At 38.2% G+C, this 25604-nt stretch overlaps 1 protein-coding gene across 1 annotated transcript; it reads left to right on the forward strand.

Moving 5' to 3' along the window:
• Positions 1–954: 954 nt before the first annotated feature.
• Positions 955–21337, forward strand: LOC128564299 (olfactory receptor 10W1). Its single transcript, XM_053559793.1, has 2 exons — positions 955–1032; positions 20300–21337. Exons 1-2 carry the CDS (start codon positions 955–957, stop codon positions 21335–21337), a joined length of 1116 nt encoding a protein of 371 aa, XP_053415768.1.
• The last annotated feature ends 4267 nt before the right edge of the window (positions 21338–25604 follow it).

The following is a 25604-nucleotide window of genomic DNA, read 5'->3' on the forward strand; positions in this document are numbered from 1 at the left end:
GTTGAAACATGCGTGGGTGAATCAGAAAGGACGCTGTCCTCTGTGCTTCTTAGAAGAGAGAAAATAGACCATAACACAGCCTGTTTACAACTTTCATAGTGACCCAAGTATGAACAAGAGATTCATTTTAAGGAATTGTCTCGTGTGCTTGTGGGGGTGATCTTAATTCTTCTTTATGTTATATGCCTTAAATACTATGATGTAAAGTTAGCAACTCTTAACTATTATGACGTGAAGTTAAAACACCTTAAGATACACAGCAAAGGGGATAAGAGAGAAAAAAATAAAGATATTTATTATATCACACACACAAATATATACATACATATATATCCTTAAAAAAATAAGGGGAAAATACACCCAACAATAATAGTCCTTTTTTCTGTAACTGGTCATGTGGTCAGGATGGTACTTATAACTCCTTTCTCCCATTACCAATACTCCCTTTGTCCTTAGAAAATACCACACTTGCTATGGATCTTTACCTGAAGGATGACCCAAACCTTCATTCCCCAAGAGTCTGGGTCTTCAGCAGCCCTTGCTTGAATTGGGTTTTTGTACTTTTCCATTGACTTTGATCTCAGGTCATAGTAGTACTAGGAAACTCCCTAACATATCTCCTAGACTCCAGACATAGTCTTCCTAAGGGGAGCAATCCAATTTTCCCTTGGTAATTAGAATCAGTCACCCCATCCAGCATAGAATTGTATTTCCCTGTTATTCAGAGAGACAGAGGAGTCCTACATGGCCAATTGACCATCTTGATATCAGTTCAATAGAATCATTGCTGCAGCTCCTGGTGGAAACATTCTTCCTCTTGGAACTAAGACTTCTTGACCAGTAGAATATAAGGTCAAGGGACAGGTCACTAAGAATAAAGGTGAGTGATGCCACTCCCATTTTCACCCACTCATTCCTGGAGTTATATATCTTGCCTATGAGAGAGGGCACCACATGTTGGATGGTGATTTGGAACACATACAGCTTCGGAAAGAACCTTGTGCAGTCCTGAAAGTTATGGCCACCAAGCTGGTAACTAAGTCTGGTAACTAAGTTATTAGGTTATTCATGATTCTAGAAAGCCAATTGCTTCAGCATGGTTGGGAACATGGTTAGAACAGTTAATCCTGTTCATACACTTGATTTGCTATGAAGTGACAGCCTTGATCAGAAGCAACACTGTGTGGAATATGGAGATCCAGTTTCCCCAACACCTGTCATTGAAGGGACTGTTCTATTCTCATTGTGTATTCTTGGCATGCTTATTGAAGATCAATTGAGCATAATGTTGTCAGCTTACTGGGACTTGATTCTAGACATAAGGTTAAAACCAAAGAAGGGTGGGGTGGGAGTTGGTCCTGAGGAGAGTTAGCAGTGTCTTATAAGGCAACAACCTCAGGGGATGCCGTAAGAGGGAAATCAGGAGTAATCTTCTTCACCAAGTATAGATCAGCTACTTTACTGGCAAAGATTTACCAGAATTTAGGAGTTCTGTGTTCCCAGTTTCATCAGAATTCTCTCATATGCCCCTATTCCTATTTTCTAGAACTATTTCTTCCCAATTCATGTCCTCACCTTAAGTAGACATCCTGCAAGGTTGAGAATTCAATATGCAGTGTAAATCACCCACTCACAAGATGAGATTATGGACTTGGCTATCAGAAATATCAGCCCTATCACTATAGGGTCTATGGCCCTCTTTCAAGACAGGCATACAAGTTTTTACATCATTTATTCAATTCTTGAGCTTAGAATTTGGGGGGTTTGTTGTTGTTATTATTTGGGGTTTTTTTGAGGCAGCGTTTTACTCTGTTGCCATTAGTAGAGTGCCTTGGCATCAGCCTAGCTTACCTCAAACTCTTGGGTGTAAGTGATCCCCTTGCCTCCCTCCCAAGTATCTGGGACTACAGGTATCCACAATGATGCCCGCCTAGTTTTTCTACTTTTAGTAGAGATGGGGATTTGCTGTTGCTAAGGCTGGTAGTACTGAGCTGAAGGGATCCACCTGCCTTGGCCTCCAAGAGTGCTAGGATCAGCTTGAGCCACCATACCCAGGTTTGAACCTAGAATTTGAAACCCTGAACTCATTCTTCTCACTTGGTCTAGAGCAATTTCTTTATACTTGTTAGTTTGACAAAAGTTTTCATGGGTATCATATGCATGGTCACCCAGAACTTTGCCTACTATAAATATTTGACTAAATGTACCCAATAGTGGTATTTTGTATAGCACTACTACCATGTAACACCATGACTCATTGCTCCTTACTACTGAAAATAGCATCATCAACGTCTTTACATCTAATCAGATTAGAGAAACAATCACAAACCCCAGAATCAATTAAGAAATGTTATCCCCAAGGTTCTGTTCCACTAGAAATACTGTCAGTACCAAAAGATGTGTTAATCAGTGTTCTTCAGAAAAAATAACACCAATAAGATACAGGGGAAAAACTATTTTAGGAAATTGGCTTATGAATTATGGAAGATCTGCAGTCCAAATCTTCAGGGTATTCCAGCAGGCTGGAGATTTAGGCAAGGGTTGAAGTTGCAGTTTGGACTTAAAGGCATTCTGAAAACAGAATTCCTCTTCCTTGGAGGATTTTTTTTTTTCTCAAGGTCTTCAACTGATTAGATAAGGCTTATTCACAAAGCAGAGAGTAAATGTTAATCTCATCTAAAATATGCCTTCATAGCAATGTCTAGACTTGTGTTGAACCAAATATTTGGCTACTGTGGCCCAGCCAAGTTGACACATATAATTAGTCATCACAGCCTAGGAAATAACAGAATCTAAGTTTAAATCTCAGTGGTATTGAATGTTTATTGCAGCCCAATTCATAATTGCTAAATCATGGAAGAAGCCCAAGTGCCCATTGACTCACAAATGGATTAAAAAATTGTGGTATATGTACACCATGGAATATTATGCAGTCTTAAAGAAAGATGGAGACTTTATGTCTTTCGTGTTTACATGGATGGAGCTGGAACTTATTATTCTTAGCAAAGTTCTCAAGAATGGAAGAAAAAGTATCCAATGTACTCAGCCCTACTATGAAACTAATTTATAGCTTTCATATGAAAGCTATAACCCAATTATAACCTAAGAATATGGGGAAAGGAGCAAGGGAGGGGAGGGGAGAGAATGGGTGGAGAGAAGGTGATTGGTGGGATTACACCTATGGTGCATCTTACAAGGGTACATGTGAAACTTACTAAATGTAGAATATAAATGTCTTAACACAATAACTAAGAAAATGCCAGGAAGGCTATGTTAATCGGTGTGATAAAAATATGTCATATTGTATATAAAACCAGTGTATGGTTCCCCATGATTGCATTAATGTACACAGCTATGTTTTAATAAAAAATAAATAAAAAATAAATCTCAGTGGTATTATGTTTCTCCAGAGCAAACTGCAAAGAAAGGCTTGCAACTTTTAACATAGTTAACTTTACTAGAAACTTCTCATACAAAATATGCAGTCATCAACTGAGTCTTAAAAATATATTTATTTTCCAAAAATTCTCTCTCTAGGTATACCAGCAGTTCTCAACCTGTGGGTCATGACCCACAGGAACTGTATTAAAGGGCCATGGCATTAGGGAGGTTGAGAACCACTAAGGTATACAAATACAAACACACACACACACACACACACACACACAAACACACGGGGGAGTACTACTCATCTAGAGAAAGGAGTGAAATAATGTTGCTTGGAGCAACTTGGATAGAATTGGAGACAATTATCCTAAGTGAAATATCTCAGGAATAGAAAACCAAACAATACATATTCTCACTAATAAGTGGGAGCTAACCAATGGGTACACACGGACACAAAGAGATGTAAAGGACATTAGAAACCAAAGGCGGGGAATGGGAGGGCAGGGAAAGGATAAAAACTTACTTATTGGGTACAGTGAATACTATTCTCATGACGGACATGCCAAAAGTCTTGACATAAGCATTATACACGGTATAACATCTATGTAACAAAAGCATTTATACCCCCTTGTTTTGAAATTTTAAAATTTCTAAACATCATAAGTCAAGCAATCATAAAACAAGAAATCCCCACTCTAATCATTTTTAATTGACAAATAATAATTGCATATATTTATGGCATACACTGTGATAGTTTAATTTACATGTAGAGCAGCACCCCCTTACCTGAAGGGGATACATTCTAAGACCCCCAATGGATGCCCCAAATCACCAATAAACCAAAACCTATATTCTCTGTGTTTCTTTCTATACATGCATACCTAGACCTATGATGAAGTTTAATTTGTAAGTTAAGCACAATAAGAAATTAACAATAACAACTAATATGAAAATAGAGCAATTGTAACAATATGCCACTACTTTTAAGCTTTGGGGCCATTATTAAGTATAATAAAAGTTACTTGAGCGCAAGGACTGTGATAAAGTGGCAGTCGATCTGATAACCCAGGATATAGGTTTCAATTGCAAAGGTATTATGTTTCTACCATAGTACAGGCTAAGTGTCTAATGGCAGGTAGTGTATACAGTGTAAATATGCTGGACGGAAGGATGATTTACATCTCCAGGGGGGTGCATTTCATCATTCCACTCGGAACACTGTGAGTAGTTCATTTGTTGGATTTTCCATTTAATATTTTCATACCTCAGTTGACCACAGGTAATTAAAACCTTAGATAGTGAAACCATGGATAAGGGGAGACTACTGAATAGAGTAGAAAGATTAAATCAAGCTAATTAACACATCTATCATCTTATCTACTCATTTTTTATGATAAAATTTGTTAAAGTTATTCTTTTAATCATTTGAAAATACATGATTATATTATTATTATCTGTGGTCACTATCTAGTACAATAGATCCTAAAATTTATTCTTCCAGTCTAACTGAAATTTTATACCATGTGATCAATAGCTCGCTTTTGTCCATCCTTCCCTCCCCTCCTAGATTCTAGTAAACACCTTTCTACTCCCTCTTTCTATGAGATCAACAGTTTTTTCCTTTGTTAAAATGTGTATACATTTTGTGGCATCCTCTGTGTGTGTGTGTGTGTGTGTGTGTGTGTGTGTGTGTGTGTGTGTGTGTGTGTGTGTGTGTGTGTGCGCGCACCTTATAAATTAGAGGTTTGGGTGAGTATCATAATAGTCTTATATGAAAAGACAGAATTTACTGATAGTGAGTTCTTGTGGGAAGAGTCCTACCTGTCTTCTACTATCAAACTCTAGTTACCTTCACGAGCAAAATCTAAGTAGAGAATTTTTCTTGGTATTGAATACCTATTCATTCTCTTTGCTCATTGCTTTAAAGTGAGTGATGACACTGCCTATTCCCCATATCACAGAGATATTTTCTCAGAGTAGTGAACTGGAGAAGGAAAACATAGTGTAGCTCCTAACAAGTGATATCTCCTTGATGTAATTGATTTTTCATTTGAATGATTTATAAAGTTCCATAATATTGAATTTTTTTATATTCATCCATAGTCTAAATATGAATAAAATCTTATCCTAGAGTCAAACCCTAAGACTTTTGGATATTCTTATAATTCTCAAAAGATGTCAATTTGTGAAGTGAATCTGAATTGCTGATATGTTTTATGTGGCCAGCACAGTGTTCTTTATTGTGGTTGCTTTGTTTTGGGTTTTGTTGTTTTTTTTTCCATGAACTAAAATGTTTCAGAGGAAACCCATGAACACTCCTGTCTGCCACTATCCTCTTACCATCCAGTTAATACTTGCTTCCTGAAGCATTTGTTTATGCTGAATGCTCGTACTTTGCTGTTTCTTTTCTTTTTTGTTTTTTAATTTCAGAATGGTATGAGGGTAGAAATGTTTGGGTTACACTGTTTGCATTTCTAAGGTAAAGTTCAAGTTGTAGGAGAGCCCATCACATTGTGCACATTAGGTGAGATCTCTCCAGTCACCCTCCCTCCTGCCCCTCTTCCTCGCTAGAGTATACTCATCTTTTCCTTTCCAGTGGGCTTGTAGTTGTTTATATATTGGTTTCATTTGAGTATTGAGTACATTGGATATTCTTTTCCCCTGGAATGCTTGTACTTTGAAGAAACCTGGCTGTAGAACTCCTGCCAGTGTTCTCATATCAGTCAAAAAAAGGCAGTTTCATATGTGTATTAGCCTGATTTGGGACCAGATTCACAGTGATATGCTCTTGACCCAGAAAATGATGCAGGATATAAGTTTCGATTGCAATGGTATTACGTTTCTATCATCACAATGTATGAGGAAAGACATTGACAATATTTAACTTTATAAGAAAACTCATCACTCAATGAATCCCCAACAATAAAAAAAAAAAAAAAAAAAAAGAAAACTCATCACACACAAAACTCTTCAAAATATGCAGTTGTCAATCAAGTATTATATATTTTATCTCAAAAATTTTCATACTAATTAGTTGTAATTTTCTTTAGATTGATTAAAACCTTAGTTTAACAAACTATTGAAACCAATATGACTTTTTCTTAGTATCAATACTTATTCTTCACTCACTTCCTCTGAGGTCTTAATGAGTCCCTGAATTTTATTTCTGGGTAGTTAGAGAACAGTATTGGATGGAATCAAAACTGAGTTGCTCCTCTTTTTTCCGCTGACTTGTTGGACACTGTCACATAAATTAGATAACTTCTCTGGTTCTCAGTCTCTTGGTCAAAATCTCTAAGATATTAGGGTTTCTCAGAAACCCTTTTGATTAGATATGCTTAGATTTTAAGATTTTGTTTAAGCACGTATTTTTTATTATTTTCAAGGTGTTTTGTTCTTTTTTTTTTTTTACTAGTTCTATCACTTTTTTTTGTTTGTTTAATTTGCTCTTTCCTTAGAATTTTGTGGCTGTTTCTTCTTAATGTTCAGATTTCAGGTCAAATGTCACCCCCTAAAAAAAAAAAAAATGACCCTTTTCCTCTAGTCATGCTCTACCCTATTAATTTTTTTAATTTTCTTCAAAGAATTTATTGTCATCTGATAATATTTATTTATTTCATGTTTACTGTCTGCTTCATCAGCTACAATGTAAGTTCTGTGAAGGGAGGGGTGTTTTATTTATATCTTTACCTCTAGAACTTAGAATCGTGATGTGTACGTCATATTATACATATGTTTGTTCAATCACTTGATCAACGACAAGCCAAACTCTAAATTGATAAACACAGAGACGTTGTAATTATCACCTAGAGGTAAGTATCATATCTCAAAAAAAAAAAAATACCAAAAGTTTGTTCCATTGTAAAACATCTAATAGTTAAGGGGAATGTGGAAAAGAGAAATGTAATAAAGGCAAAGATTTTTTAAACTAGTGAGTTTTAATATGCCAAGTTAATGTTTGAACAGTCACCATGATCAAAACCTATAAAAGCTGTATGTTATATTAAGTAAATATCTATCCTTTAATTAAATCCTGGAAGACTATCATAAGGGAATTATATTAAAAGTAACTGAGGAAAGTTAAATGCCTGTCAAGTGTTCCTTTCAAAGTGTTTCTTTATCCACAGCCAAATTTACCAGAGTCCCTCCTTTTTCAGATTTTGTACTTTCCTGGCTCAACTATTACCACAACATTCTCCTACTTACTTGGCACATGTAGATAATCAGTCACTGTGAATACATTCCCAGCCCCCATTCTGTCTACACCACCTCTTCGAACAGCTAACCCTCAGTCTTCCTTGGGCTAGCAAGTGTGCAATTGGGGTGTACTGGCTTGAGGAAAAAGCCCATTTCAGCTACACAAACTCAGGGCTCAGGATACTGGAACACAGTGCTAGAGTGGAAGTAGGATTGCTGCAGACTTGCAGTGGCATGTTCTCTTAGTCCTATGAGATCCTTCCTCTTTAAGAAGGAGATCACTAGGTAGAGTCCCCTTTGCACAGGTTCAGGAGTTGACCTACATGATGATAACCTGATTCTCTCTGCCACGTGCTCAGCAGTCTTCCTAGACCTGGAATCTTGGCTCAGCACCAGAACTTGTAATAGTCATGTTCCTGCTTGCTGAAACCATCCTCACATGAGTCACCTGCCCACCTAGATTCTTTTATCTGTCTGGATCACCCTAATGTGTTTCCTTTCCATCTATGGGACTTCTATGCAGGCTGGGTTCTGCATAATTGGCTGAAGTTTCCCTCCTTAGTCATCAATTCTTCGTGAAAGTAGAGTCCTTCTCTTTATCATAGTTCACTCAAAGGAGCTCTAACACCAGTTTAACACTTGCCCGTCCTCTGATCTTTGAATGAAGGAGTTGAAATATGTTCCCCAACCTAGGCTGGCTTGAGTCCTCAATAAAGATGTGGTTGGCCAGGTCCAAAACACATGATTAATTATGTAGTAGTTATGCCATCTCTATCTCCACTGTCCCAGTGGAGTTCACCATTAGCTGTCATGTGAATTACCTCTAATGGGTCCAGCTGTCCCCAGATTTGATTCCTTACAATCCGTTAGCCCACAAAATCTAACCTGAAAAAAGTGGATGATTTCCCCAGACGTGTTATTTGCACATTTCTCTCTACTCACGTATTTCTGCACTTGTGTAATCTATACAACATTTAGCATTAAATTGTTAAAGAAGAAAATTACCAAGCTCCTACCATCGCCAGACATGTAGTTAAAAAGTAATACTCAGGAAATGTCAAGGTGGTTATGTTTCTTTCTAATCTGATTTTTACTCTTTCTTTTTGAAGTTCTTTGTTGCATCATCACAGAAGTGAACATACAGAATAAACACTCAGAGATATCATCATCATCCGCGAACATCTTTCCCAGATTCATAAGAACAAGAAAATGTCAACCTATTTCAGAGTTTATTGAAGGAAATACCTCCTATCACAGAGAAGTTGTGATAAAACCTTGGATGTCAAACAAAGACCATACGATTCTCTCAATTGATGCAGAAAAAGTGTTTGATAATATCCAGCTTCCCTTCATGATCAGAATAATTAAGAAAATTGGTATAGAAGGGACATTTCTTAAACTGATAGAGGCCATCTACAGCAAACTCACAGCCAATATCGTATTGAATGGAGTTAAATTGAAATCATTTCCACTCAGATCAGGAACCAAGCAAGGCTGCTCATTGTCTCCACTGCTCTTTAACATTGTAACAGAAGTTTTAGCCACCACAATAAGGGAAGAAAAGACAATCAAGGATATCCATATAGGGTCAGAAGAGATCAAACTTTCACTCTTCACAGATAATATGATTGTATATCTGGAAAACACCAGGGATTCTACTACAAAACTCTTAGAAGTGATCAAAGAATACAGCAGCATCTCAGGTTATAAAATCAACACTCATAAACTGGTAGCCTTTCTATATACTAACAATAGACAAGCTGAAAAAACAGTCAAGGACGCTATTCCATTCCCAGTAGCCAAAGAAGATGAAATATTTGGGAGATTATCTAACAAAGGACATGAAAGTTCTCTATAAAGAGAACTATGAAACTCTAAGAAAATAAATAGCTGAAGATGTTAACAAATGGAAAAACATACCATGCTCATGGATGGCAAGAATCAACATCGTTAAAATGTCCATACTAACCAAAGCAATGTATAATTTTAATTCAATCCCTATTAAAGCTCCACTGTCATACTTTAAAGATCTGGAAAAAATAGTACTTTGTTTTATATGGAATCAGAAAAAAGCCTCAAACAGCCAAGACATTACTCAGAAATAAAAACAAAGCAGGAGGAATCACACTAGCAGACCTCAGACTATACTATAAATAGATAGTGATCAAAACAGCATGGTACTGGCACAAAAACAGAGAGGTAGATGTATAGGACCGAATAGAGAACCAAGAAATGAACCCAGCTACTTACCATTATTTGATCTTTGACAAGCCAATTAAAAATATTCAGTGGGGAAAAGATTCCCTATTTAACAAATGGTGCTGGGTGAACTGGCTGGCGACCTGTAGAAGACTGAAACTGGACTCACACCTTTCACCATTAACTAAGATAGACTCTCACTGGATTAAAGATTTAAACTTAAGACATGAAACTATAAAAATACTAGAAGAAAGTGCAGGGAAAACTCTTGAAGGAATAGGCCTGGGGGGAGGATAGGTGGAGGGAGGGTAATTGGTGGGACCACACCTCCGGTAAATCTTACAAGGGTACATGTGACACTTACTAAATGTAGAATATAAATGTCTTAATACAATAACTAACAAAATGCCAGGAAGGCTATGTTAACCAGTTTGATGAAAAGACTTCAAATTTTATATAAAACCAGTTTATGGTGCCCCATGATTGCATTAATGTACACAGCTATGAGTTAATAAAAAAAAATCTTGGATGTCATTTTTGTACCTTCAGAAATCAAAGTCCACTTTAAGAATGTTCTGAAAATGAGAAGTAACCACTTCCCCACAGAACAACAGTGGGTTGGAGGACTTTCACAAAACAAGGACCAGAGGAGCCAGTTTATCGGAACAGTAATTTTCTTTTTAGTACCAGTTCCTTAATGAAGTGGTTGTAAAAAACCTTCTGATGCAGGATGACTAATGGATTTCTCCCAGCAGAGGTCAATCTATCACTGTGCCCATGCCATGACCACACTGCTCACAGGATGCTCCAACCAATGGCTGAGTGTGCTAGGGATGAAAAGACAAACCCAATTCTGCAAGATGTAGGACTCTTGTGACTTTGGCTGAGAACATCCCATCAGCTCTGCTGAAACTCTTAGAACTATGCTGCAGTCTAAGATTCTGCCTGTTCAACCTTTCCTCCCCCCATCCTTCTCCGTAGGGGTCAATTCTATGTCACAGTCCAACTCTTCCTGCACCCTCTGGCTCTCTCCCCCCAATATCTCCTCCATGTGTAATCCTGTCTTGGCATCTGCTTCTCAGAGTATTCAAATTGGTGTACTTAAAAAAAAAAAAAAACCTAGCAGCACATATCAGACCTTCTAACATGTCATATTTCTTGTCTATTTTTAATTAGACATGAGATAACTCTTCTGCAAAGTGTATAGAGGCCTCGCTAAGGTGACAATTCAGTATGTTCTAGTTAGACATTTTTTCCCAATAAAATTATTTGATTAAGAACCTTTCCAACTATACACGTAAATGTACACACAAACATGCACACATATGAACACCCCCATATACACATATATATACACACACACATATAAAAATATATCTATTAATAGATACAGATGATCTACTTACAGATAAGATAGATATAGAAAGTGAGAGAAATAGCTAAGAGTTTGGGCCTTCCAGATGGCTCAAAAGTGTGAATAGAAAATTTTAGGGAATGCTGATTTAACAAACATAATTTATGCCTGGATGTACTACATGTACGGTTAATTTGCAATAATGTAGCTATTTTTTAACTCTCCCCATACTTTGTATTACTTTGTGTACCTTATAAGCATGGAATACATAACTGAACGTGCCCAGGCTCTTCCCAATGAAGAACCCACTGTATTATCTGTCTTGGAAAGGGAGTTCCTGGAATAGGGGCAGCGATGTGGGCTATAGAAAAGCTTTACAAAGTGCCTAATTCAAGATATTAGGATGAATAAGTTCTGGTACAAACCTGAGTTCTTGTAAAGCAGTACAAGGCAGTCATCTAGATTGCCGCATCAGAATCACTGGCAGGATTTGGGGAAATTGCTGTCTCCAAAATCCCATGCTCAATACCAGTGAAGAGTAAGGAAGTATTCATTCAAAATAAGCATCCAGTTAAGTCACATGAACTAGAGTTTATATATTAAACATTTGCAAATCAAATCTTCCATATATACATTGAACCACATAAATATATGAGGGCTTACTTATCTCATTTTATATTGATCTTCTTGGGTTACTGTTAATAATCCTTAGATTTTAGCTCTGGAAGTCACTACCCAAGGGACCTTCTGTGACGGTTCTTTTGGTGAATTCCTCATTTTTGTTTTGTGGTCATCTAAACTGGGACGTGAAGTTTATCTCATTATAAATGAGATAATATCATTTATAGGAACTTCATAAGGAGGTTGTCTGTGCTGATAATTGTAAACCCCACTCGCATTTCTCAATTTATCCAATTTTTAGTTTTTAAGTTTGATCTTTAAAAATCTCAGCTTTCTTGAAGGAAAAGTATGCCAGTAGCCTCGATTTTTTTCAACCAAGTTCCCTTTGGGATTAATTAAATACAGTCCATGTAAATCAGGAAGGGAAAAGCAGAATTCTAGCAGCAATGAGTTCCTCAGTCAATGAAGTACTTGGTCCATTACCACGGTATTTCTAGAGTTGGTTTACAAAATGTGGAACAGAGGTACTTCTGATAGATGAATGACTTGATGGAAAAAAGTCAAAGATGAGATTTCCCTGGTGTGACAAAATTTTACCCCATTTTAATGCATACATAATGTTGTGAGATGAATTGTGTGGATACAGCATTCCCCCATTCAGGGCTGGACAGGGACTTCAGTTTCCTAGGCCTAGGCAATTTCATGTAATCCAGGCCTCTTTTGAAGTGGACATCCTGTCATTCTCCCTGGAGCTGGAAGGACTGCATTCATTTGTTAATATACTCATAAACACTGAAGTCTGCCAACTCCTGGCCAAATGTAATTCTCAAGACCTTCTTTTTTTACAAAGCAACATAGAACCCCAAGATAAAAGATCTGCTGTGTTGAAGATTTCCCACTTGGATCTTTCCCTCTGCCAGGAGATCTGGTGCTTTTTATTCCATCTGTATTCCTTTCTGTCTAATAAATCCTATCTTACCACTAATCTGTGGTCTATGGGTTTATTCTTCAAATCTCTGAGACCAAGGACATACTGCAAAAAGGAATTCTATCAACAGTGTTCCCCACAAAATATTATTCATATGTTGAAGCCTTAATCCCTGGTACCTCAGAATGTGACCATATTTGGAGACAGGGTCTTTAAAGATGTGGTACTAAGGTTAAAATGAACTCATTAGAGTGGGTCCTAATCCAATAGGATTGTTGTTCTCTCAAGAAGAGGATATTAGGATACAGACATGTACAGAGGGAAAACCATGTGAAGACACAGGGAGAGGATGGCTATCTGTAGCCCAAGGACAGGTGCTTCAAAAGAAACCATCCCTGCTGACACCTTGATCTCAGACTTCCAGCCTCCAGAACTGACAGAAAATAAATTTATGACACCCTTTACGGCAGCCCTAGCAAACTCATACACCTGTCTACCAAACAAACACTTGCAGTACCAGCCTCCCACTAATGTAGCTTAGAGAACAAAAGGTTTTCATCAGATAGTATACAGAGTCATTAAATATGTTGTATTTTTCACACACATATGCATAGTGACATCATTCTCCCAGGTTCTCTGAAAAGTGACATTTGCAATCATGCTATGCAGTTTCCTGTTCCATAATGAATTTTTTAGACACTTACTTGAAGTAAGACAGTAGCAGGCCAAAGTTTTAACATCATTATTGCTGGATAATACCATGTTCCACTCACAGAGATACAGGCCATAGTGAGAAATTATTTAAGAAAGTGAAAGTAATCCTGCATTTTTTCTCAGTCATCCTAATTCCTGTGCAACCCACCCCCACATGGATCTTGTTTCATTGCATGAGCTGTAGGACCAGTCACTGGACCCTTCATTTTTCCCAAGTAAGATCCCACACAGACAACTCACTTCTGAAGAAAATATTCATACAGACAGGAGTTAATCTTATGTTTTCCAAAATGGAGAGTTGGTAAGGAAGAACTGTTGATGTTTCCTTAGACCTGATCAGGACAAAGGATGCTGTGATTCTAGATAATCCTTCTTAATCGTGTAACTGAAATATCACCACGACAGCAAGGAAAATGCATCAAGCTACCATAGAAGGCTTAAAACTACACATGCCATTCAGCTATAATTCTGTGTTCACCTACCAACCCCCCATCTTTATCTGGAGTTGAAATATTCATTCCTACAGTGATCTAGACATGAATCCTGAGCTAGTTATTCAGTTATTCAATAAGTAGCCTTGCACCTTCTACCACATCTATGGCTATCCCAGTTGACTTCATAGGAGGTAATTTTCACTCACAAGGAAATATCTGGAGATATTTTGGATTATTATAACCAAAAAGTAGGGACTGACGTTATTGTTATATAGTGGGTAGAAGCCAGGATGCTGTGAAACATCCTACACCAAACAGGACAGTCCTCGACAGCAAATAACTATCCAGATGGACATAGCAACAGTGCCCAGGTTGGGAAATCCTCGTGCCATAGACATACAAGTTGAGGAAAAGGAGACTCAGTTGTTGTCCTCATTGACCTTACACACTACTGGGGGACAGAGGTGCATCAAATGGCACTAGAATATGTGCAAAATTCCAGCGGTGGTAGTTGCAACAAGGGAGGAGGACATGACATTCCAAAAGGTGCATTTGACCCTGACATGACCCAGGTCAGAGACATCTTCCCTGAGGATATTATAATGGAACTGGGTGAGACAAAGGATAAGTAGACACTACTTAGGTAAAAAGAAAAGGGAAAAGACATGCCAAGCAGAGGGAATAGCATGTGCAAAGGCCTGATGGTGAGAGGAAGCACGTGAGAAAAAGGGACTGAAAGAAAGACAGGGTCCCTGGAGAAGAGTTGGGAGGAAGCCAGATGTCAGCAGGGGTTCACCTTATCCAGGCTTCTAATCCTTTCTGTGGTTCATCTTTGTAATATATGCCAGATTTTACTTTCACTGAAAAGCAATTGAAGGCCACGTGACCAGATGAAGCCTACTCTAAAGGACAGTGCATAAATGTACTTCAGAATCAGGTGACTTCGGCTTGCTCGTTGCATCTATTCTTAGACAAATTGCTCAAATTCTACCAATCTTTCGCCTTTGGATTTCACCTGTGAAATAGGAATGACACTTACTGTAAAGCTTTCTTATGATTATTATTAGATATATTGTGTAAATGGGATATGATACCAATAGTACCTCCTTCTTAGCGTTGTTGGATGAAACGAGTTAATAAATGCAAAGTGTGTGGAACATAGTAAGTGTGATGTAAGATTCAGCTACTGTAATTATTATAATGTTGGGCACACAGTAGGCACTTAATACATTATGCTACCTCCCTTTCCCACCTTCTCTCTCCTGCATTTATTGGCACCAAAGATACCTCAGAAGTCTCTAAACATCTCAGGTATCTCGGCCATACCTGTTTTGGTATCTGATCATTTTGCCCCTCCCACCCCAACTCACATCCACGCCAGAGAACCACATAAATCACTGTAGGCCTGTGTAGAAGACGGGAGCATACATTCACACCCAGACTCATAAACACTTATATGCTACATTTTAAAATATGATATATATTTTTTTACGCAGGACCAATCAACAATTTTTTTCCCAAGGGAATTAATCTAATTTGCTAAGACCAATGGGAATTTCTCTGCTCAAGGAAAATTAAAGAAAGAAAGATGCTGTAGAAAAAGTGAAACATTTGATATGTATTAAATGAGACCCTGTTAATAATGTAACACTATGCTGGACCCCATGGAAGAGAGATGAAATATAAAATATAGTCTTAATTCTCCAGGGCAGTGATAATCTGAAACTAGGACTGAACCCAGCTATGCAGAATAGTGGGGGTAAATTCTCTGAAACAGGAGGCTCAAATGACCTTGATTAGGGCACTTCGCATATCTCATTGTTCTGGGTACTGAGAATATTGCTAAAGGGTTTAATATGGGTCTTTAACAAACACACTCCAGACCTTCTACATAATAGAGACAGTTTTAGTTCAGACTAATTGTCTAGTAACAGGGGACGATATAAGCCATGGCTGAACTGCCTTCTTCAGGGAGATGGAACTTAGGAGGCAAGACCCTCGATGACAGAGCAATTTGCTGCTTCCATGGCTTTTATTTGGGAGTTTACATAAAGGCTTAATCCCACTGGGTAGTCTCTCCAGGGTCATGTCCTCTCTTCCTTAACTACTCAGGTAGTCAGATATCACCTGCTGGTTCCTATCTTCTATGAATGTAATTTAGGAGGCTGGTTCAGCGTATCCCTCTCCTCTCCCCTCTCATGTTGAAGGTAAGAGAAAGTCTTTTTCTGCCTCCTTCCAGATTTGCAACGGTCCAGCACCTGCTCACACTGAATTAGAAAAGTGAATGATGGCTTTACAAATAAGACTCCAGGATTTCAGAACCAGTTCAGGCCATCTTACGGTGTTTCTCTGAATTTCACTGGGCAACCCAATTCCTCTGATTAAAGTGGTAATAACTAATCTCAGTCAAAGAAACATTGAGGAATGGAATAAATATAAAAATTTGGATAAAGTTTAAGAATTAATAAAAACCTTTTGGTCATAGTGTACCTCATTTAATACTCTGGTATGAAGCAGATGTATTAATATCATACCCTTACTAGATACAAAGAAAGGAGGAAACAGTTAACATTCCTTGTGCAACTTAATAGGTTTCATACATCAAACCAAGTGTTTTAAATAATTTCTCTCATTTAATTTCATCACAGGTCCATTATGTGTTATTATTTACATCTTTTAAACATGAAGAAACAGAAATGAATGTGAGATGATCTGCCCAAGGGATCATGCTAATAATAGCAGGCTGAGATCCTAGCTCAGGTCTGTTTAGTGACAAATCCACTAGCCTCCTCTTTTACATAACACTAGCTAGACAACTGGAGAGCTGTGTTAGTCTAGAAGATATCTCAATTTCTAAAATGAACAGAGCAAATGTTTCTTGGGATATTCTTGCCTACTGGGGCAAGGCTAATAGGAGAGGTAAGAAGGAGTCTGAGAGTATGAAGTGGGGTTTGACCTGGATGCCCTGAGATCTGGGGGAGATTTCTGGGGATCTCAGGTGCTAACGTGCTCTTAACTTACTCCATCCTATGCCACATATTTAGTAACAACTTGGAATAGCAAATTAACTATATGTTGATATGATAACTTTCACTCACTTAGAAGCATGAACACAATTTTTTCTGTCTAGATCTTTTTAATGTAACCATTGCTGTGATATGTCCCGTGCAGCGCACTTGGGTAAGAGCTTAAATTGCTTGACATTATCAAGACCATGTCATGTGAGAAATAGTATAAGGAAATTAGGAAAAACACTTAAAGCTACAGAATAAGGGCTCTTTAACATCTGAAGTGTTTTATGCAGAAATGGCCACATTGCTTAGAACAGAAGGAATATTCTAAACTTCCACAGAGATAGGTTTCAACAGACCACAGAAATAATTTTCAGAGAAGTTAGTATTCCAACAAGGGAGTCAGTGAGCCGGGAGGCAATGAAAGTCCTTGGGCTTTCAAGGTGGCCTGTCCCCACATTGTGTGGAAGATTCGAGTATCTCTGATAGCACACCAAACTAGACAATTTTGGGGGGGCTTCCAGCACCAAGAATTCATGACGTATGACAGCTCAGATGTAGATATTTTATTATAGATGCTGGACAGCAGCATTGAGATGATAAATATTTGATGCGGATATGCTAATAATTAGTCTGACCTGATCATTCCTCAATGTACACGTGTCTCAGAACGTCACATGGTATCCACAAATATATACCATTATTGTCAATTAAAAATAAAATAAAAAATTTTTAAAAGATGATGTGAATATAACAGACTAAAATAAAATTCTCAGAAGTCATTATGACATGAATGTCAAAGCCTCCTTCTTTCGTAACACATGCCGACTAGCCTTCAGCTATCAGTTAGTTGTAGGCTTTTCTATGCTATGTTCTAGATTGATAGGATTTTTTTCCACAGTGCCGCCCAAATATGCATACGAAGTTATTTTCCATCAGGCTCCTAAAGAAGTGATTTGACTATGAAATAATCTTAAATTTTTCACTTAAAAATGGAAGTAGAAAATGGAAAAAAGTGATCAATGTTTTTTACAGTATACTTATCCATTCAATATAAAATTATTTTTTACACAGTTTGTGTGTCCCAAACTAGAATGCAGTGATGTCATCATAGTTCACTGAACCTCAAATTCCTGGGCTCAAGCAATCTTCTTGCGTCAGTATCCTGAGTAACTTGGGGCTACAGGCATCCACTACCATGCTCAGCTAATTTTTTTCTATTTTTAGTAGAGATAGGGTCTCACTCTTGCTCAGGCTGGACCTCAAGCAATTCTCCTGCCTCAGCTTCCTAAAGTGCTGGGATTACAGGCATGTGCCACCGCATCTGACCAAGATATAATTATCAAGTCTCTACAATCTGCACAACATAAGGCTTGGTGACCATGAAGATATAAAAATACAAATAAGTCAGAATGGCTGCCCTTGAACTTACAAATAATAATGATAATTGTCTTTCATTATAACCATTACCATAAACTGGTGATTGTGGTAGATATCTTACATCACCACTTCACTGAAACTCAAGCAATCCTTGAGTGTAAGTATAGTTATTATCCCCATTTTTCAAATAAAGAAACTGAGACTTAGAGAAATTATATATTGCCTGGCATCATGGAACTGGGAAATGGAATTATTCAAACCACATCATTTAATTCGAGAGCTGATTTCACACTGATACACTACCCATCCTCCGTATTATAATAAATGTGCAACATGCTAAATGGCCTTAGAAATAACTCAAAGCACTACTGAAGCTCAGATGAGGAAAACACAATCACTGGAAAAGACACTACCTGTTAGCTGTTCACAAAACAACACAGAGCCATCATGCCCTGGGCACTCTTAATATTTGTGACTGTCTGTAATCACATTTGTACCCATGCTTATAACACCGTGTATGTGAATGATTTTTACTCGCAGTGGTGTTTCCAGATAGAAATTTCTCTTCAAAGCTCATATTGAATATCAGAAAATATTAAAATTTGGCAAGTTAAAATAAGGTTGTATATTATCTCTTTTCCACTTCCCTGAATATGAGTTGGGTCTGGGAACAGAAGTGGAATGGATGGTCTGTGCGAATTATGTCTGTTCATTAAAGGATTTACATGAATACTAGATGGCTTCTCCCCAGATTTCATGTAATCTTCTTAAAAGTATGGGAAAGGAGGACTGGCTCAGTCTTTTATATTCAAGCCCAAATTCACAGGAAAAAGATTCCTAGATTTTTAACAGCTTTTATCACATATTTTCTCATACCGCCACAAACCAGACAGAATCCTGTGATAAAACACCCTGTTTCTTTAAAGACCTATGTGTCCCTGCATTGGATAAGGCTAAAGAAGCCAAGAGTATGGAGGGCTTTGTTTTTGAGACTTATCCCTGACACTGTCAAATTCAGGCCTGGGCCAGCCCTTTGCCTCGAGTGCATGTTTTTCTTTCTTCGTTTTCTTTTTATTTATTTCTTTTTTATTAAATGATAACTGTGTGTATTTATGGGGTTTAGTGTATTGATTTGATATACAATGTGAAATGCTTACAGTGAACTGATTAACATATCCATCACAATTATAATCTTTTCTTAATAGTTTTGAAATGTACCATTGCATCCTGCATATTAGGTGAGGTCCCCCCCAATACCCTCCCTCCTCCCTTCCCCTCCCCTCTCTCTTCTCTTCCCTCTCCTTTCTGGACTATAGTTATGTTTTATCATTTGTATGAATAGTAGTACTATTCAATATATAAGTCCCTACATATTCATATAAGTCCCTACATAGTAGTATTGAATACATCGGATGCTTTGTTTTTCCATTCCTGAGATACTTTGCTGGAAGAATATTTCCAGCTCCATCCAGGTAAACATGAAAGATGTGCAGCCACTGTCTTTTTATGGCTGCATAGTATTCCATGGTGTACATATACCACAATTTGTTAATCCATTCATGGGTTGATGGGCACTTGGACTGTTTCCATGTCCTGGCAATTATGAATTGGGCTGCAATAAACATTGCAAACGTCTTTGTTATCATGAGCTTTTGAGTGAAACACACCCACAGATCACTAATGTAACACCTTGGAAGATACTGAGTGTAAATAAATGTATGAACGAATGAATTCTTGGTTCCCCTCTCTCACCTTCTTGACTTCCAGCCTCCAAGATTTCTTGACAATTTGCTAAGAAAATTTAATTTTCATCCCACTGCATCTGAAAACAGTGCCTAGAGATTCTGCCCACTTTCCCCGCCACTTTTCTTCAACAGTCTCCTCCATAATTTGGCCCGACTCTTGGCAGTTAGAATTTCAGGTGTAGATATTTCTGTGGAGAAATTTGGTAAAGTGGAATTAAGAAAAAAAAAAAAAGAAAGAACTAGTTCTTATCTTGTTTCCAATTCCAGACCTGATTAGATGAGATGTGTGGATTGCAGTGTAAACTGACGTGTGCTGCGTCTCACTCTAGGGTCTGTCCGGTAACTTTCCGCAGAGACTCGCCGTCAGCTCTATGGCCTGGGGGAATCGCTCTGCGCTGCCGGACCTCGCGCTCCTGGCTTACCCCTGCAGCCCGCGGCTGCGCGCGCTGTTCTTCCTTGCGGTCAGCCTGGTTTATACGTTTATCGTCTCCGGGAACGTCCTCATCATGGTGTCCGTTCGCACAGAAGCCCGTCTGCACACCCCCATGTACTGTTTCCTGGGCAGCCTCTCCGGGGTGGAGGTATGCTACACGGCGGTGGTGGTGCCCCACATCCTGGCCAGCACGCTGCAGTCGGGGAGGACCATCCCGCGCCTGGGCTGTGCCGTCCAGATGGTCTTCTTCATCGGACTCGGCAGCGCCGACTGCTTCCTCTTGGCCGCCATGGCCTACGACCGCTATGTCGCTATCTGCCATCCCTTGCAGTACCCTCTCATCGTGACCTCGGCTCTTTGCGTCCTCTTGGTCTTGGCCTCTGTGGTCATCGGTTTGTTGCTGTCCTTGCAACTGACAGCCTTCATCTTCTCTCTGCCCTTCTGCAGGTCTCGGGGTATCGAGCACTTCTTTTGTGACGTGCCGCCAGTCTTGCGTCTCGTCTGCGCCGACAGCCACATCCACAAACACTTGGTGCTGGTGGAGGCCACCCTGGCCATCGCGGTGCCTTTTTTCCTCATCGCTGCCTCCTACGCGCGCATAGTGGCCGCGGTGCTCAAGACGCGCTCCGCCGCCGGGCGCCGCCGGGCCTTCTCCACCTGCTCCGCGCACCTCGCCGTGGTGCTGCTGCAGTACGGCTGCTGTGCCTTCGTGTACCTGCGCCCCAACTCCAGCTATCACCCCAAGCGCGACCAGTTCATCTCACTGGTGTACACACTGGGAACCCCACTGCTCAACCCGCTCATCTACACCCTGAGGAACAGGGAGATGAAAGCGGCCATAGGGAGACTTCTGAGCAGGAATTGCCTGTCCCAGAACCTCCAGGACAGGGGAGGGTATCACCCATCAGACAGAAGTTCGGTTCCAGCCCTGTGAATGCCTGTGCAACTAGGATGTCTCGCAGTTGATGTGAAAAGGCATTTTTAACACGGTGTGCATTTTGCAGATTATGTTTACATGTGCCAAAGACTTTAAAATGTTTCTAAAATTTGACTCAGTAAATTTTTTTCTGAGAAATAAATAAATATATATATATATGCAAGTCAGCATCAAGTAATATAAAGTGATAAAGTATAAGACTGTATCCATGTACCTGCTGGAAAGAGATGGCTCATTCAATAGATTGAGCTAAAGTAATAGAGGGCCCATCTAGGGTGCCTGTGCATAAGGAAACCAGCAAGCCGCGGCCATGTCTCCCTGCTCCCTTATTAGATGTAGATATATTTAGCACTGACATACTAGCAATAGCAAGAAGGCATCATCACCCCTAGAACTAAAAGACAAAAAGGGGTGCAGTATTATCCGAGACCAGTTAGAACTAGATCTAAGAAGAGAAACTACAGGAAATGTGGCTTAAGAAATAAAAAGCAACTATTGGCAGAACTATGGCCATGAAATGAGAGAACAGGAAGGTAAATAACTCAACCTCCCTCTGCTCAAAACCTTCCATCTCTCCTTCTGTCTCCCCCTGGCCAGACCCAACTGGTAGCAAGAGGGCTGGGGAGTCCGGGTGCAATGAAGTCAATCTCTTGGGGTACATGGCAAGGAAGGCAAAGACTTTGAGAATTAGGAATACATAGAACATAACCAGAGCAAAGGCTATTTATAATATTATTACATATAAAAATAAATTAACAATCCAGTTTCCTTATAGTAAAGTATTGTTTAAGCAATTATTGCATGAAAAAATATTACTTAACCTCAATTTTATGTTTTCAAATACTAGTTATTAATAATAGCTAACACTGACTAATTGCTTACTGTGTACCAGAAACATAAATGTAGATTATGATTTATAAATATTTATATATTCTATTAATCTTTAAAAGTCCCATGAAATAAGGCCATTGTCCCCATTTTTATACAAAGGGAAGAAATTTTCAAAGGACAGATCTGGAGAGTTGAGCCATTATCTGTAGTTAATTACGGATTAGGAAACCGGTCACAAGGAGCATAATTGGGCAATAATGAAAGAACATTCTCGGTGCCAGAGTAGAGGATGCTGACAGTGTGCCCAAGACTAGTGACTACATTACAGTCTAAATAGGAAACTAATGCTAATTACAAGATCCTGGATTTTGAGCCTGAATTATAACTTTTATCTCTGAAATTTGTTTTATAGCACCACATATGTGTTGTTGTGATATTCCATGTGCCTTTGAAAACAATGTATATCCTCTTAAAAATAATAAAGATTTTCAATTATATATGTATACTTTATCTCAATAAAAAGTAATTTTAAAAAAGAAAATAACGTTTACTCATAGATACTGAATGAAATAGTTAGGTGACATTAGCTAGTAGTGGGTTCTAATCTTCACCTTCTCTACATATTTTTGTCCCCTTTGCTGTCAATTAATGATGGAAGTGGGTGGAAATCCACAACAATGAGTGCAGACTCATCAATCTCTCCCTTCAGTTCTGACAATTTTTGATTTTTGTATTTTGAAGCTCTGTTATTAGATGTAAACATATTTAGTCTTGTTATATCTCACTGATGAGTTACCCATTTTATCATTAAGCAATTCTTTTCTTTTTGCTGGTAATATCCTTTGTCCAGAACTTTCAACATTTTAATTCCACTTACTGTACCTTCTGCTCTTATTAGAACATATTTTATTTATACATTTTATCATAGATTATTTTTGCTATAAATAGTATTTTATTTAAAAGCAGTTTTTACATTTTTAATGTAATTTTAAGAATATTTTCACTGGATATAAAAATCTAAGAATGCTCCCTTTAATCTTTGCAAAGATGTCATTCCACTGCCTTCTGGTTCCCATTGTACCAGATAAGAAATAACTTGTCTTCTTGGTTTGTTTTCCTCACTTGAACATAAAATATTTTCTCTTTCTCTTTAGGTCTTAAGCATATCACTATGATGAAAGTAGGAGATAAAAAAGGAGCTGATTCACTATATTTAATAACATATCCCAAGGGCAAAATACATTCACCCTATCTCAACATCCCCAAAAGTCTCAGCCCATTATGGCATCAACTCTCACCTAAATATTGCCAGTTCAGAGTCTCACCTAAATGTCCCAAATCCCATCATCTAAACTGTCTAAATATAGATCGAGGTAAGACTCTGGGTATAAACTATTCTGGGGCAAAAATTCCTTTCCATCTGTGGACTTTCAAAACCAGAAAATAAAATATCTACTTCCAAAATACAATGATGGAATCCAAATAGAATAATGGTTACAGATAGTCTCATTCCAAAAGATAGAAAATGAAATGGGGGAAAAAAGGAGTTATTAATCCCAAGAAATGTTGAAACTAAACAAGGAAAACTCTATTAGTTTTTAAGACCTGGAACTAATTGTCTGCAGCTCATGGTTTTGCCAACTGGGCCAAAGAATCCACCCTCCCTGATTTAAGGAGCCACTCTCCAAGTTCATGGCTCTGTCCTCAGAGTCTTCCTCCTACAAATGGTGGCATGTGTTTTCAGCTAAACAGTTTCATCAGCCCATATCCTACTTATATAATTTTAGGAGTCTGACAGCCTTATTTCATTTCTTCTCTCCTTTGTACCTTTCAATGCAGGCTATCAAAGATTCTACTGATATTTTCTCAAAAATCTTGTGAGTTTTCTATGTATGTCATAGGAATTTACTCCATTAGACCAGAGAGTCCTCCATGTATCTTTCCTGAATAATCTCATATTCTTGGCTTCTGCTGAGATCGTTAAAGAAATACACACACCTAATGTCTTCAAATAGTCTCTGTGAGAATGAATACTTTTTATCCTTCCAAAGTACTAGCATCTTTGGATTTCTCTGCAGAATACACTTTCCTAACAGTGTACCTCCTAATTTTAGCATCTTTTTCAGTTGAAACAGGCTGAGGATTTCCTGAATTATTAAAGGAGTTCATTATTGGTCTTCCAAAAATCTAAAATACAGCTGTCCTGGGCAAACCAGGATCATTAGTCATTGTACCTCCCCTCTTGGTGTAGACTTTGGCATCAGGTTAATGCTCAAGAGTTCATATGTAAGACTCATACTTTGGAATGCTCTGAGCTTTTGTTTATATCTTCCTGTCTCATAATGTCCTCCAACCCAGCCCTACTGTCTGGGAAGAATAAAAGTAGCTTCCATGCTCATTTACTTTCCTGGATTTATGTTTTCCTTTCAAGTACATCCTGGTAAGGAGCTGATATTTCCTCAGCTTTTGAGGGTTTTAAGATGATTTTTATGTCTGTTTTAAAATTCTCTGTTACCCATTATCTTAGATAGCATTTAACTTGCCAGTCACATATGTTCTTTTATCAATAGCATTCTAAAGACGGTAATTCCTTATTAGTTATATAATTATATAAGTGGTTACATGGAAGTTTACAGGCAATTTCCAATGGAATGACATGTGGCCCTGACCCAGATTACCTGAGTTTACATCCTGGCTCTGCCTCTCCATGTCTGTGTGACAGGAGAAAATCACTTAAATTCTGCATTTCCATTTTGTTTGTAATCCAATGGATATTACAAATTGTGGTATATGTACACCATGGAATATTATGCAGCCTTAAAGAAAGATGGAGACTTTACCTCTTTCATGTTTACATGGATGGAGCTGGAACATATTCCTCTTAGTAAAGTATCTCAAGAATGGAAGAAAAAGTATCCAATGTACTCAGCCCTACTATGAAACTGATTTATGGCTTTCACATGAAAGGTATAACCCAGTTATAACCTAAGAATATGGGGAAAGGGAGGGGAGGGACGGGGGAGTTGGGCAGAGGGAGGGGGATTGGTGGGATTACACCTGCGGTGCATCTTACAAGGGTATATGTGAAACTTAGTAAATGTGGAATGTAAATGTCTTAGCACAATAACTAAGAAAATGCCAGGAAGGCTATGTTAAGTAGTGTGATGAAAATGTGTCAAACGGTCTATGAAACTAGTGTATGGTGCCCCATGATCACATTAATGTACACAGCTATGATTTAATAAAATAAATAAATAAACATAAAAAAAATTAATTTGCTTTTATCATTCTGAAATTTTTTTCAAAGGATTAATAAATTTATTTAATCTTATCATAATACTTACAAACATGAGATACATTATTATTACTATCATTATCATTATTTGGGATATGTTAAGAGGGAAGAAAGGAAGAGAATTGGCGAGAAGGTGTT

The sequence above is a fragment of the Nycticebus coucang genome, chromosome 14 (genome assembly GCF_027406575.1).
Source record: "Nycticebus coucang isolate mNycCou1 chromosome 14, mNycCou1.pri, whole genome shotgun sequence".
Classification (NCBI taxonomy): Eukaryota; Metazoa; Chordata; class Mammalia; order Primates; family Lorisidae; genus Nycticebus; species Nycticebus coucang.